Source organism: Acinonyx jubatus, chromosome B3 (genome assembly GCF_027475565.1).
Source record: "Acinonyx jubatus isolate Ajub_Pintada_27869175 chromosome B3, VMU_Ajub_asm_v1.0, whole genome shotgun sequence".
Taxonomy (NCBI): Eukaryota; Metazoa; Chordata; class Mammalia; order Carnivora; family Felidae; genus Acinonyx; species Acinonyx jubatus.
The window spans coordinates 5,804,671-5,818,606 of record NC_069386.1 but is presented as its reverse complement, the minus strand read 5'-3'; the positions used below and the strand labels follow the sequence as shown (position 1 = coordinate 5,818,606).

The window sequence follows — 13,936 nt, the reverse complement described above, 5'->3', positions numbered from 1 at the left end:
GCTCGAACTCACGGACCGTGAGATCATGACCTGGGCCGAAGTCGGACGCTTAACCGGCTGAGCCACCCAGGCGCCCCAAGAAATGCTATTTTTAATACATTTCTAAGTACAAATCCAACAGCGACTTTTGGGACCTTTACAAATTATTCAAGAATGTATCCAGATGAACAAATGGTCATAAGTATCAGTGAATATATTGAAAGAGAACTGCACCCAAGGGGGATATTAAGTCTTATTAAGTATATGAACTTATATTAACGACAATAAATAAAACAGGGTGAAACTCATGCAGAAAGAGAAACACAACTTAGTCGAACAAACAATGAGTAAAAACTAAATCTCACTATGTATTATAAAGTTTATTCAACCAATGTTTAGTGACTGATTACTATGTGCTAGACACCTACCACTCTACTCCGGGGCTACCTTGGTCAATAAGTCACATTCTCGGCTGGCTTATGTTCTGAGTGTGGGAAGAACGAGGCACATAAGCATGATCCTTTCCACCATCATAAGCGCTCTGAAGGAAATGAGCAGGAGGGTGTGATGGGGGTTACTTCAGATAGGCCGTCATGAAGGTCTCAGGATCTTGGACCGAGTCACGAACGCTAAAGAAGCGAGTCATTTGAAGAGCTATAGAGGAAAGGGATTTGGGCAAGAGTGTTCTAGTGGACAGAGCAAGTGCAAAGGCCCTGAAGCAAAACTGCACTTGTGTCTGAGAACAGAAAGAAGACTGAAATGGCTAGAGTAGTGTGAAGGTGAAAGTGAGTATGATGAGGTCAGACAGAGAAGGACAAAGGAGCCAGATCACGTCAGGCCTTGTAGGCTGACAGGGAGTTTGAATTTTACTCTAAACACATTATACATTAAGGTTTCTTCAACAAAGGGAGGTAAAGTGGATAGTTTACATTGAATAATTCAGAAAAAAATGTTAGTTTTAAAATAAACTAAAAAATATACAGAGAATTACTTTTGATAAGAGAAATCATTTGTGTGCTAAGATGAAAATGATGTCAATTATAATCGTGAGAGGTCATCTAATATAATATGCATCCTGATGCTGCAGTCATTAAAGTGTGAAAAAAATGTGCATCTTAGAACATATGTAATATAATACCATAAACCAGGTTCTAGACTTTACTGGACAAGTGGTTCAATTATGTTATAACAGGTGTATATGAAAAGAACAATGGAAATCTACACATGGAAAAAGTAGGCAGGATTATTAAAAATAAAAATTCAGACATCTGTGAGGCAGCACTCTACCTCAGAGTAGAAATTAAAAATGACACATTTCAATGTTAGAGGTAGGAAGACACATGAACTCAAATACTCCTGGAGACATTATAAATTAATAGAGCTTTTCCGTATATCCACCTAGCAACATGCATTATAATTAGAAATATTAGTACCTTTGACTCAGGAATTCTGTTTTCTGTCTATTCTGTAAATTGGCCCAACAGTCCGCATAAAGACACGCAGTAGTCTTGTCTGTGTTAATTAAAAAAAAAAAAAAAAAAATGGAGACAATCTAATTTCTCTCCTACTCCCCTACGGCCGGATGGGCTAAGGACACTCAAATTGCCCCCAACTGAAACGTTCTGCTTTGACTCACTCCTGGAAAAGAGAGGTAGGTCGGGACACGCTGAGAAACAGAAAACTGGCGTGGTCGATTCCTCCTCACCACGTTTCCGCTGGAATGCCAAAGCCAGGTGCCCCGCCTACGGCGAGCTCTGTTTCTCCAGATTCCCTCACGCGCCTTGCCCTCGGGTGTCCCCAGAAGGAGCTCATGGACATTCTCAGGGATCCCGAAGCCAGACCGTGACCCAGACACTCTGCTCAGCTGACCTTCCCTCGGAGGCCTGCACGGAGAAGTGGCCAAGTGACACTAGCCTCCCACAGCCGTCTGGGCTTGCCACTCAGATTTTCCAAACTAAGACAAACAGCAGTTAGGGAATATACATCACATGGTAAAGCTGTGAAGAGAAGCAAAGGGGTGAGCAACTCAAATGCCGGAGGAAGGATGCCACGGAGGAGGGGATGGAAGCGAGGAACTGCACGCACAAGCTTGAGGGCACTAGGAGTGCACTGTTTCTTAATCTGGGTGACAGTTTCATTTTACTGGCCTTTTTTAGATTTATCAGCACGGTTAGCGTTATTATTTTGCATATACATGTTTCACAATAAAAATAATTTTAGGGTCACCTGAGTGGCTCAGTCGGTTGAGCCTCCAACTCTGGCTCAGGTCATGATCTCACGGTTCGCGGGCTCGAGCCCCGCGTCGGGCTCTGTGCGGACAGCTCGGAGCCTGGAGCCTGCTTCGGATTCTGTGTCTCCCTCTCTCCCTGCCCCTCCCCTGCTTGTGCTCTGTCTCTCTCTCTCTCTCTCAAAAATAAACATTAAAAAAAATTTTTTTTAAATAATTTTAAAAACAATAATCTTACAGGGATTCTGATTGGGTTTTCAGTAAATGGATAATCTGGAAGTAAGGGACATCGTAGTAAGTTTTCTCAACAGGCAAAGGGTGTGTTTAATTCATCTATTTTGCTCTTTTTTCATATTTTTGGTAGATTTTGAGAGTTTTCTTCATATACATCTTACACGTTTTACGTTTATTTCTTGATATCTTATGGACCTTTTTGCTTTTGTTGAGTGGGCCCCTTGAAATATTTCCTTATCATTGCTAAGGAAAAGCTATTGATTTTTATATGTTAAACTTGTCCCCATAATGAACTCTATTAATAGCTCTAATGGTTTACCAGTTGATTGTTTCAGATTTCCTAGGTAGGTAATAATTTCATCTGTAATCATTATATATTCTGAAGCCTAGCAAAGCCAATCCCCAATTGCTGACCTCTTTCCCTCAAAACGTACTTTTACATTGCATGGCCATTCAATTTTCCTGATAAATTTTCCCTTCACCAAAAGTTCTGTAAGATTTTCTGATGCAATTACACTTGGTTTCCCATTTAATTTATTGATTACTATTATTACCTTTGCTTGACTTTTCCCAACAAGCAGAGGACTTGTAGCTCCATTTATTTTAAGTATTCTTTTATGTCTTTCCTTTAATATTTTATAATTTTATTGGAATTAATGTTAAGTATTCCACACTAAATTAATTTCCAAACACTCAATATCCTTTATCACTATTGTGAGGGTTTTTTTTTTTTTTGAAATTAAGGTTTTTCTACCTGTTTTCACAGAAAAAAAACTTCAATTTTGATGAATTTATCTCATATTCTGCCATTTTGCCTGTATCATTCATTACTTGGTATAATTTTTGCTGGTTTTTTTTAAAGGTTTTCTAGGTATATAATCGGGCCATGTTATAGTGACAACTCATCTCTCTTTCTTCCTTTACCATGTTACTTGTTCACTTCCTTTTTTATAACTCATTACAAATGTTTGTTCAAATTAGAGTAAATAATAAGAGATATCCTTGTTTTCATGAATGCCTACAGATTTCTCTCCTGAGAAAACACTGGTCCTTGGTTTTAAAACTAAAATTTGCTGGGGTGCTTGGCTGCCTCAGTTGGTACAGCGCGTGACTCTTGATCTTGAGATAAGTTCAAGCCCTACACTGGGTGCAGAGTTTACTTTATTAAATAAATGAATGAATGAATGAATGAATAAATAAATAAATAAGTAAATAAGTAAATAAATAAATAAATAAAATCTTGGGGCGCCTGGGTGGCTCTGTTGGTTAAGCGTCCGATGTCAGCTCAGGTCATGATCTCACAGTTTGTGAGTTCAAGCCCCACATCAGGCTCTGCGCTGACAGCTCAGAGCCTGGAGCCTGCTTTGGATTCTGTCTCCTCTCTCTGCCCTTCCCCACTTGTGCTCTGTCTCTCAAAAATAAATAAATGTAAACAATAAAATAAAAATAAGTTAATTAAGAAAATAAAATAAATTAATAAAACCTTGAAAAAAAAACCCTAAAATTTGCTTCTTCTAGAAAAATAAACTAGGTACTGGAGAAAAGAAGAAAAATACTTTTCACTATATATTCTTGGTTCACCTTTTGAATCCGGAAACATGTAAACGTGGTTTATTTCCTCAACAACAAATAGTTTATGATAAATAAATAAACATGCACTACATAATCAAATAATAATGTTTCTTATTTCAATTCAAGAGCATTTCGGTGGGGCGCCTGGGTGGCTCAGTCGGTCGAGCATCCGACTTTGGCTCAGGTCATGATCTCAAGGTCTGTGAGTTTGAGCCCCGCGTCGGGCTCCGTGCTGACAGCTCAGAGCCCAGAGCCTGTTTCAGATTCTGTGTCTCCCTCTCTCTCTGACCCTCCCCTGCTCATGCTCTGTCTCTTTCTGTCTCAAAAATAAATAAACCTTAAAAAAAAATTAAAAAAAAAAAGAGAGCATTTCGGGAATATAATTTGGATAATCATTTCTCTCGGCATCTACTGATGCAACTCTATCAGTCTCCACTATTTTTCTTACTGCTGTAACAGACCCTAAGAACCAGTATACTGTAAATCAACACACACACACAAACACACACACACAAGCCAAAACATAAAACAAGCACCCTAGAGCCAACCAAGATTTAAGGCCACAATGCTTTTTTTTTTTTTTTAATATTTACTTATTTTTGAGAGACAGAATGTGAGTGGGGAGGGGCAGAGAGAGAGCAAGACACAGAATTGGAGGCAGGCTCCAGGCTCCGAGCTGTCAGAACATAGCCCCATGTGGGGCTCAAACTCACAAGCTGTGAGATCATGACCTTAGCTCAAGTCGGACGCTCAACTGAGCCACCGAGGCACCCCAAGGCCACAATGCTTGTTAATGGGACAGAAAGAAACAAAAGCCAGGTCTGGTGACTCCTTGCTACAAGTGATTATTGGCTAAGATTTTCTTTAGTAATTTTGTACCAAAACTAATATGCAATATTACTCAAAATATTTTTTTGCAAGGCTTTTGGATTACAAACCATTTCCACTGTAAAATCGCTTAAGTAGTATGATGTTTTTATTCTCGGTTTAAGAAATACCTTTTACAAGATAGAGGTTTTATTGTACTTCAACATTTAAAAAGAATTCTACCGAATCTATTAGGGAGACAGTTTTGTTTTTGTTTTACTTTTAAATGTTTATTTATTGAGAGAGACAGAAGCAGAGCATGAGCAGGGGAGGGGCAGAGAGGAAGACAAAGAATCTGAAGCAGGCTCCAGACTCTGAGCTGTCCACACACAGCCTAATGCGGGCCTCGAACCCACGAACCATGAGATCATGACCTGAGCTGAAGCTGGATGCTTAACCAACTGAGCCACCCAGGTGCCCCATACTTTTTAAAGTTTATTTATTTTGAGAGAGTAAGTGATTGCACGTGCACGCGAGCGGGTAGGGGCAGAGAGACGGAGACAGAATCCCAAGCAGGCTTTGCACTGTCAGTGCAGAGCTCGACTCAGGGCTCGAATCCACAAACCACAAGACCATGACCTGAGCTGAAACCAAGAGTCGGCCACTTAACTGACTGAGCCACCCAGCCGTCCCAGGAGTCAGTTCTTTTTTACACCTCTCTTATTTCATCCTGATGCTGGATAAAGAGCCTTGTTGTTGATCTCATTTGGTATTCATGTTCTGACGTCAGCTACTTCAAATACATTAGTAATACAACAATGCAGATCATCCTCTAAACACATGTTGTTTTCTGACTTTTATCCTCAAAAATTAGGCCAACTATTTGTTGATTTTATGGTCTTTTCAAAGATCAAACCTATCATTTTCCTTTAGTTCCTATTATTTTCACCCTTTTACTTATCGTCCCAAATCCAGTGCACACTATTTAATAAATGTCCATTACCTTATAAAGTTAATTTTTTTCTTGCCAGTATAGATATTGAAGTACATCTCAATTTTAAAATATATTATCACATATTTCCTTTTTATTCTAACACACTTATATGTACATTTCTATCGCATGCTATAGTTTAAAATACTATAAAATACATCGTCATAATTGAATCCTACAACCTGGTATTTCTACATTCAGATGGTAGGTCTGTGACTCAAATGCAGGTTCTATGATTCTAGATCTGGAGTTCTTTCTATTATACCACATTGACTCAATGTCCAACCTGACTCAGGTATTTTAAGAAAGTTTTAAAAATTATCTGAGAGATTAGTCTTTTTTAGGTTATTTATACTGTTATGTACGACAAGCGAATAAAACGTATGAACTCTTAATCACCTTAAATCATTTTCTGAATGTAAAGTTTGTGTTTTTATAGCTAGAGAGTTTACTTTTCTGTTAGTTAGGTTTTAATGCAAGCTTCTACTTCAGTGCCTTCTACTTAAGTAACTTATTCGAGTCACTTAAAGGAAGCCTGCCTAAAATTTCACCTATAAAATGATGGAATTAGGGGCGCCTGGCTGGCTCAGTCAGTAGAGCATACGATTCTTAATCTCAGGGCTGTGAATTCGAGCCCCACATTGGGTGCAGGATTACTTTAAAAAAAAAAATCTAAAATGATGAAATTATACTAAATTAATGGTTCTCAAGCGAGGGTCCCTAGGCATCTCAGTTTCCATGAAGATAATGAAAAAGGATCTGTAGGCCATTTCTAACTTTTAAAAAGCCTAGAAAAATCATGTTGATCTATGTTAAGATTGCACAGACTAACTAAAACATCAAGCCTCTTTGTCTTAGGCTAGAATTACAAGTGAAAACAAAATGTATGAATTCTTAAGTATCATTTGGTTTGATAGCTGAAGAAAATTTCTAAATATAGTATGCTACTATAATTTATAATAAGAAAATATTTGCTATTCATGCCTATTTCTGGCACAGGGCTCCTAAGTGATAAAGGAATTTGGAATTTCCTAAGTGATAAAGGTATCTTGTTTATGTTAATAAGGTAACTTCTGGAAAGCACCTAAAGATGGGGGCTGGTTGCCAGGAAAAACAACCATTAATCAGAGGATCAGAACTTTCAGTCCCACCCCAGATCTCCGGAAAAACCCAACAGGACAGGGTTTGGGAGCCTCCAGGTTAATGGAGATGGGAGAGAGTGGCCTGACTGGAAAGGGTATAAAAGCTCCATGCCCTTTCCCCTTTCCTTGCCCTGTGCATCCTTTTACAGCAAGCTGGTAATCTAGTAAGTACAATGTTCTTCTAGAGAGTTCTATAAGCCCTTCTAGCAAATTAATCAAACCCAAGGAGGGTGTCATGGGAACCTCTGATCTACAGCCAGCCAGTCAGAAGCACAGGCGACAGACAACCTGGACTTGTGAGTGGTGTCGGGTCTGTCTATCTCCAGGTAGATGGCGTCAGAACGGAGTTAAATTTGTGGGACACCTGCTCGTTTGCGGGACACCACAGAGAACTGAGCTAACTGCTAGGTGGTGTCGGGGAAAGAACAGACAAATTGGAATTGGGTGTCAGAATCGTACATGAAAACCAAGGGCAGGGAGGAGCTGGGTAGAAACCAAGGACTCCAAAAGTTCTAGGAGTTTTTACGGGTTGCTAGGAGCTTTCTTACAGTACCATATGGTGGACACCCGGCAACTCCTACCAGTGTCAATAAAGAGACTGACAACAAGACCTACAGGATGGTTACGCAAAAATCCAGGGCGAATTCTCTACTGGCTGCCATCATTAGCTGACTACACATACCTGGATGAGGTCCAAGATTCCAAGTTCACTCTCGGATGAATCCACACAAAACACAAAGTACAGTGTAGCATAGTGCCGATAGATCAGTTTGTAGTCGGAGCCACCAATCAAACTGTGGAAAATGGGAAACATTTAAATGGCTATATCCTAACTAAACACATCTCCAAGAAACCCTGTGTCAAAGAATGAGAACGGGCTCAACAGAAAGGGGAGGATGGGCCAAACAATGGGCCATTTCTCGCAGGGGACCAGCAACCAAGTTTGGCAGAGATGCCTAAAGCCACTTGACCTCACCTTTTCTTCCGCCATCTTCCCAGGAACCAAACCTCTAGATGAAGCACAACCAAGCAACAGCTTCCAAACGGAAGTGGGACTCTTCCTGGGCAGCTCAGGCACCCACCCGACACTTGAGGAAACAGCGATGAAGGCCACCCAATAGTAGACGTGTGGGTAGAAAACTGAAACCCATCGTTTACCTTCCACCTTCCAAGAAGTTACAGATGTTGTCATCTCGCTTGAGAACTAGATGGAAGGTCTCTCGGACAATCTGCTGTTGAATTTCTTCTGGCTGTGGAATAAAATAAATAAAGTGACTCAGTGGGGAGGTCTGAAAAACTACATTCCATGGATGGGGATACACAGGGAGAGAAATGCTTCCAAGCAGGGAATTATCGGAACATTTGGTACCAGTTTTCAGAAAGAATAAAAAATGATGAGTAAAGAAAAAATAAAAGGGAAATCTATGGAAAAAAAGATTAAGACTCAGTTACAGGAATTAAGATAGGGTATATTTACCTAGATATCTAGTCACTAACCATTCTTGTCCTGATAGGTAAGGTGATGCTTCCTTATAGTCAACAACCAAGGAAAAGAGAACTGATAAACTCTCCTAAAAGATCAAAGAATAACTAGAAGAGCAGTCCTGGAATATTTTGTCTTCCCCTAGAAAACATCTATGCCAACGTCAATAGGTCTAACCCTTCAAGGAGGTCAAGATGTAATCATGTAATTTTGTTTTTAAAAACCGCATTTTCCATCTTTTGCACTGGTAATACGGTATAATGGGGTGTCACTGAGGAAGACAGAAAAAAATTCTATTTACAGATTAGAATTTGGAATAGAGTTATACCTTTTTTTTGACTAGTATATACAAGAAAGCTCAACTCTAATAACATCTCTTGATAACTTACACTGATTTCTATTTATACAGAGGAGGTTCACAGTAAGTATGGTTTTAAAAAAGGATGATGGCAGGAAGAAACTAATCATTAAGACAAAAGTAATAAAAAGCTCTAGACCAGTGACCTGGGAATGTTATCAAAATACAGGTTCCAATTTAGTAGGTTTGGGGTAAGTCCTGAGACTGTATCTCATTCCAGGTGATACCAAAGCTGCTGGTTTGGAGATCACACTTTGAGTAGCAAAGCTTAAGAAAATCTTCAGACGGGACTTGCCCTTGGAGTCAGAAACTAGACTGAAGTAACGTTAATGCCTTCTTTCTACAGCACTGAATTTGTTTGAAATCACCAGTTATTTAAAAGAAAGAGAACCAAACAAGAAGATGTCATTGTGAAATTACTTTTCAGAACTTTGGCTCAACATGGACATACAGTGGCCCTCTGTTATTTACTGAATGAATGAAGACTAGTCACTATAAGTCTGAGTACGCCAGGATGCTGTAAAGGATTAACTCTGCGTACTTGGAAACAGAAAACATGCTAAGCATCAGCACTTTTTTAAACTGACCAAAACAGCTTTCAAACCAAACAAAGCCTTTTACCTGACCCTAGGTGGAAATGACCACAGAGGGAAAGTGGTATGAAACAGTAAAGCTAACTAATTTCTGATTTCAACAAAAAGACGGACTACCACTTGCTTCCAAGCCTCAAGTACTTTAACAGTCCCACATATCTTTTAGTACTCTGCAGTTTTCAAGGTCAATTTTCACTCATGGGCTAACGTGGTTCTCATAAAACTCCTATGTTCTCTAAAAGTTTACAAAAGGTGAATAAGAACACGCAAAGATGTTCATTAGAGGAATGGAAAATTAAAACCACAGTGAGAACCCACTTTATACCCATTATAGTATTTTTATTCAAAAAGATAATAACCAATGTTGATAGAGAGGTGAACAAATTGGAACTCCTATACATTGCTGATGGGAATGTAAATTGGTGCAGCCACTGTGGAAAACAGTTTGCCAATTCCTCCAAAGTTTCACCATAAAGTTACCTTATGACCCAGCAATTCTACTCCTAGATTTATAACCAGGAGAAATGAAAACATGTGCACAGAAACACTTGTACATGAATGTTGATGGCAGCATTCTTCACAAGAGCCACAGGAAGAAACATCAGCTGATGGACAATCGAAATGTGGTATATCCATACAATGGAATTTAACTTGGCAATAAAGAAGAATGAAGCATGAATACATGCCACAAGTGGGATTAACCTTAAAAACATACTAAGTGAAAGAGGCCACATATTGAATACCATTTATATCAAATGTCCAGAATAGGCAAATTGGGAGAAGCAGAAAGTAGACTAGTGGTCGCCTAGGGCTAAAGGAGCTGAAGAAGAAATTGGGAACAAGTGCTAATGGGTAGTGGTTTCTTTTTGCGGAAATGGAATGTTCCAAAATTGACCGTGGGGATGGTTCCACAACTTTGCAAATGTACTAAAATCCACTGAACTGTATGCTTTAAATAGGTGAACCACACGTACGTGATTTATTTCTCAATGAAAACCTAAAAAAAGAAAAATTCACACACACACAAATGCAAATACAAACTAAATGGTTGTAGTGAATGATCGTATTTTTAACTGGAAATAATTATTAAATGTAATCTAGCTTAAAAATTCTATGAAAGGGTAAAATTATTTTGTTCATTCCTATTTCACACACACACACACACACACACACACACACAGGGAAGTAACACAGGGTCAATAGACACAGGGGTTTAAAAAAAAAAAAAAAAAGGTGAGCTGAGGCCCGAACAGGAGTTTTCTGACTTTTAACCCTCTTGCGTTTCACCGATAATGTATGTAACATTTCTGAAACCTCGCCGCGAAGAAATACAACGCTGGGGGTCAGGAGACAAAGAATGTTGTTTGTTTTCCCAGAGGAGTTTTTGGGGAAACTCAAATTTCCGTGATCGTTTATGGAGCCCTCACGCGGCAGCCTTTATAATTTCTCACCGTTTCCCACTTGGAAGCTGACTTTCTTCAACTCTACAGAAGGAAGGGTATCCAGTCCCTGGGCAGTCCCACCCAGCACTGAAGCAAAATAATCCCAAGAAAGCACGTTTCCAGATCTTTGGGCTAAAGCAAAAACTTTAATAAGCTGCATATTTCTTCCTACTCGTACGACCAACAAAATTAAAGGGGCTTAGATGGCTGAAGTTTTCAATGGGGCACACCCCCCCCCCAACCGTCCTTTAGAGAGCCCCGAGACGCAAGGAGAAATGTCACTAAACGACAGAGAGATGCAGGGGTCCAGGAAGGGTTGAGCGGGGGTGGGACGTGAGGCCCGACGCCGACCCCGGTCCCGCAAGGAGGGTGACGAGTGCGAGGGTCACGCCCGGTGCGGGAGCCCGAGGTGGGGAGACTGCAGGTGGGGCCGGAGGGAGGGAGGGGGGCGCGGACGCTCTGCAGGGACGTGACGAGGCTGGGCCGCACTCACGAAACGCTGGTAGAAGCGGACCAGCCGCGGCTTCCCGTGGTTGTTGAAAACCAGAATCGCTTGAATCATCTTTGCCGGCCACGTTCCTTTCAGCGCCGGCGGCCCCCACAAAGCACCTACTTCCGCCACAACACGGCCACTTCCGCTTGGTGCGCTGCTGAGCGCGGCCGGCGGAAACGTGCCCCGGCGCCCAAGGGGCCCGGCCGCGAAGAGTCCGGCTTCCCGGCACCCCCAGGAGAAAGCGCCAGGGTGGGCTAGCGGGGAGGGGGCGGAGGGCGGGCCGCTGCGGACCCCGAGGCTGGGCAGCGTCGTCACCTCGGCTGGCACCGGTTTGCCAGTCAGGGGCTGGCCAGGGCGCGAACCCGGATCTCTTGCCGTTCGGCCGGCCGGACCGCTTGCTGCAGAATCTCGGGCGGAGCACGTCTGGAAAGCAGATCCCGAAGCCGAAGTCCCTGACAGCAGCCGCGCTCCCAGGCGACTGGGCGGCGGGGGGCTCCCTGTTTCCCCGTCTCCCCTTCTCCCCGTCCACGCGAAACGCGCAGTCCTGCCTCTCCCCTTAACACTTGCAGAACGGTTCGCAGCGTGGAGATACCAGCCTATTTAGCCGTTGCCCGCTTAGGGCACGTGAAGTTCATTTTTGATTTTCAGTACTATATACATAACAACGCTGCAGGCAATATTAATGCCTGCTGGTGCAAAAGGGCCGTTTCTCCACGGTAGGTAGCGAAGGGTGGAATTAAGGAATCTTCAGCGCAAATCCATGTGACGATCCCAAATTTGTAGATTTCCTTTCTTCTTTTAATGACTTGGGGTGAGGTGGAGCACGTCCCTTGTTGCAGCTATAGAGCTGCGAATCGGAAGCACCTGTCCAGAGGACTGTTCCGCAGTGGGGAGCAAAAACCTTTACGATGTGTAGAACATGAGGCCCAGCATTTACAGTTTTGGAATTTATAATAAAAGGATTGTGGGATGTGTGAAAAGCCTCAAGAATGTACATCTCAGCAGTGTTAACTGCAGGGAAAAATGGGACATACACTAATCATTCAAACGAGACGATCCTTAAATGCATTGTTCTGTCTGCACACGAGGAATATTAAATGGCCATTAAAAATAATGTGAGGGGCGCCTGGGTGGCCAAGTCATTTAAACCTCTGACTCTTGGTGTCTGCTTGGGTCATGATCTCAGTTTGTGGGTTCGAGCCCCGTGTCCGGCTCCGCGCTGAGTGTGGAACCTGCTTGGGATTCTCTCTCCCTCTCGCTGCCCCACCCCTGCTCATGCTGTCTCCGTCTCTCTCAAAATAAATAAACTTAAAAAATAATGTTGTGAAAGATTTATGGGATAGATAAATGTTCATGACATATCTAAGTGAAAAGATCACACAAAGTATGTACATGGATACCCCACTTTGTAAAAGACTGTAAGTAGATACACTAAAATAGAAATAATAATTGTGTCTCATGGAATGGCAGCATCACAAAGGATTCTGCACGGGCCACAGTAACAACACTGCCCTGGTTAGAACCCTAGCTCTGTTGACCACCTGGGCCCCTCTGGCAAGTGTCTTCATCTGTAGAACAGGCGTGGTATCAGTTTCGTTTACTGTAATACTAGACTTTTTTCTACTTGAAAAAAAAACTATTCTCCTTAGACGGTTATAAACACAAAATTAGTTACTGTTTGTCACCACGTGGAGCATGGCATGTAACTGAGTTACTACACAAGCGATTTCAAAAACGGTGGTGAAATTGTATGTTTTTCATTTTTTGAATTTTCTAAAATACAAGAGTCTTACTCTTGTAGCCAGATTTTTTTTTTAACTTAAACCCAAAGGCAGTCAATGCGCACTGAAACTTGACAAAATGTTTCAAATGTTGAGGCAGAATATCAAAATTCTAAGACAAGAGTAATGAGGGGTACCTAGCTCTACAAAACCTTAAAGCCTCCTATGATAGTTCAAATTGTCACTACAGGGAGACTTATTGAAATGTAATAACTTAGGTATAAAATAACTTTAGGGGCGCCTGGGTGGCTCAGTCAGTTAAGTGTTGAGCTTCCGACTTCGGCTCAGGTCATGATCTCATGGTTTATGGGTTCGAGCCCCATCAGGCTCTGTGCTGACAGCTCAGAACCTGGAGCCTGCTTCAGATTCTGTGTCTCCCTCTCTCTCTGCCCCTCCCCTGCTTGTGCTCTCTTTCTCTCTCAAGATAAATAAACATTTAGGGGCGCCTGGGTGGCTCAGTCGGTTAAGCGTCCGACTTCAGCTCAGGTCACGATCTCGCAGTCCGTGAGTTGGAGCCCTGCATCGGGCTCTGGGCTGATGGCTCAGAGCCTGGAGCCTGCTTCCGATTCTGTGTGTCTCCCTCTCTCTCTGCCCCTCCCCCATTCATGCTTTGTCTCTCTCTGTCCCAAAAATAAATAAACGTTAAAAAAAAAAATTTTAAAAAAAGATAAACATTTAAAAAAATTGTTTTAAATAACTTTAGTATATGATATAGGAGACATCCTAACTTCAGAGGGGGAAGGAACCCAATAACTATGTTGAGATTACTGGTTAGCCATTTGAAAATAATTATCTTGCTTATCTTACTTCCTACCCTTTCACAATTAAAGGCAG

At 41.6% G+C, this 13,936-nt stretch overlaps 1 protein-coding gene across 2 annotated transcripts in view; it reads right to left on the bottom strand.

The window, feature by feature from the left end:
* AP3S2 (adaptor related protein complex 3 subunit sigma 2) overlaps nucleotides 1–11,480 on the bottom strand; it is a 58,400-nt gene extending 46,920 nt beyond the window's left edge. For both annotated transcript variants that reach the window (XM_027068071.2, XM_027068073.2), the window contains exons 1-3: nucleotides 11,322–11,480; nucleotides 8,111–8,202; nucleotides 7,635–7,746 (exon numbers count right to left, since the gene is read on the bottom strand). In XM_027068071.2, coding sequence (XP_026923872.1) covers nucleotides 7,635–7,746; nucleotides 8,111–8,202; nucleotides 11,322–11,390 — 273 coding nt within the window. In that variant the 5' untranslated portion in view covers nucleotides 11,391–11,480. The remainder of the gene's footprint in view (nucleotides 1–7,634; nucleotides 7,747–8,110; nucleotides 8,203–11,321) is intronic.
* Between the last annotated feature and the right edge of the window lie 2,456 nt (nucleotides 11,481–13,936).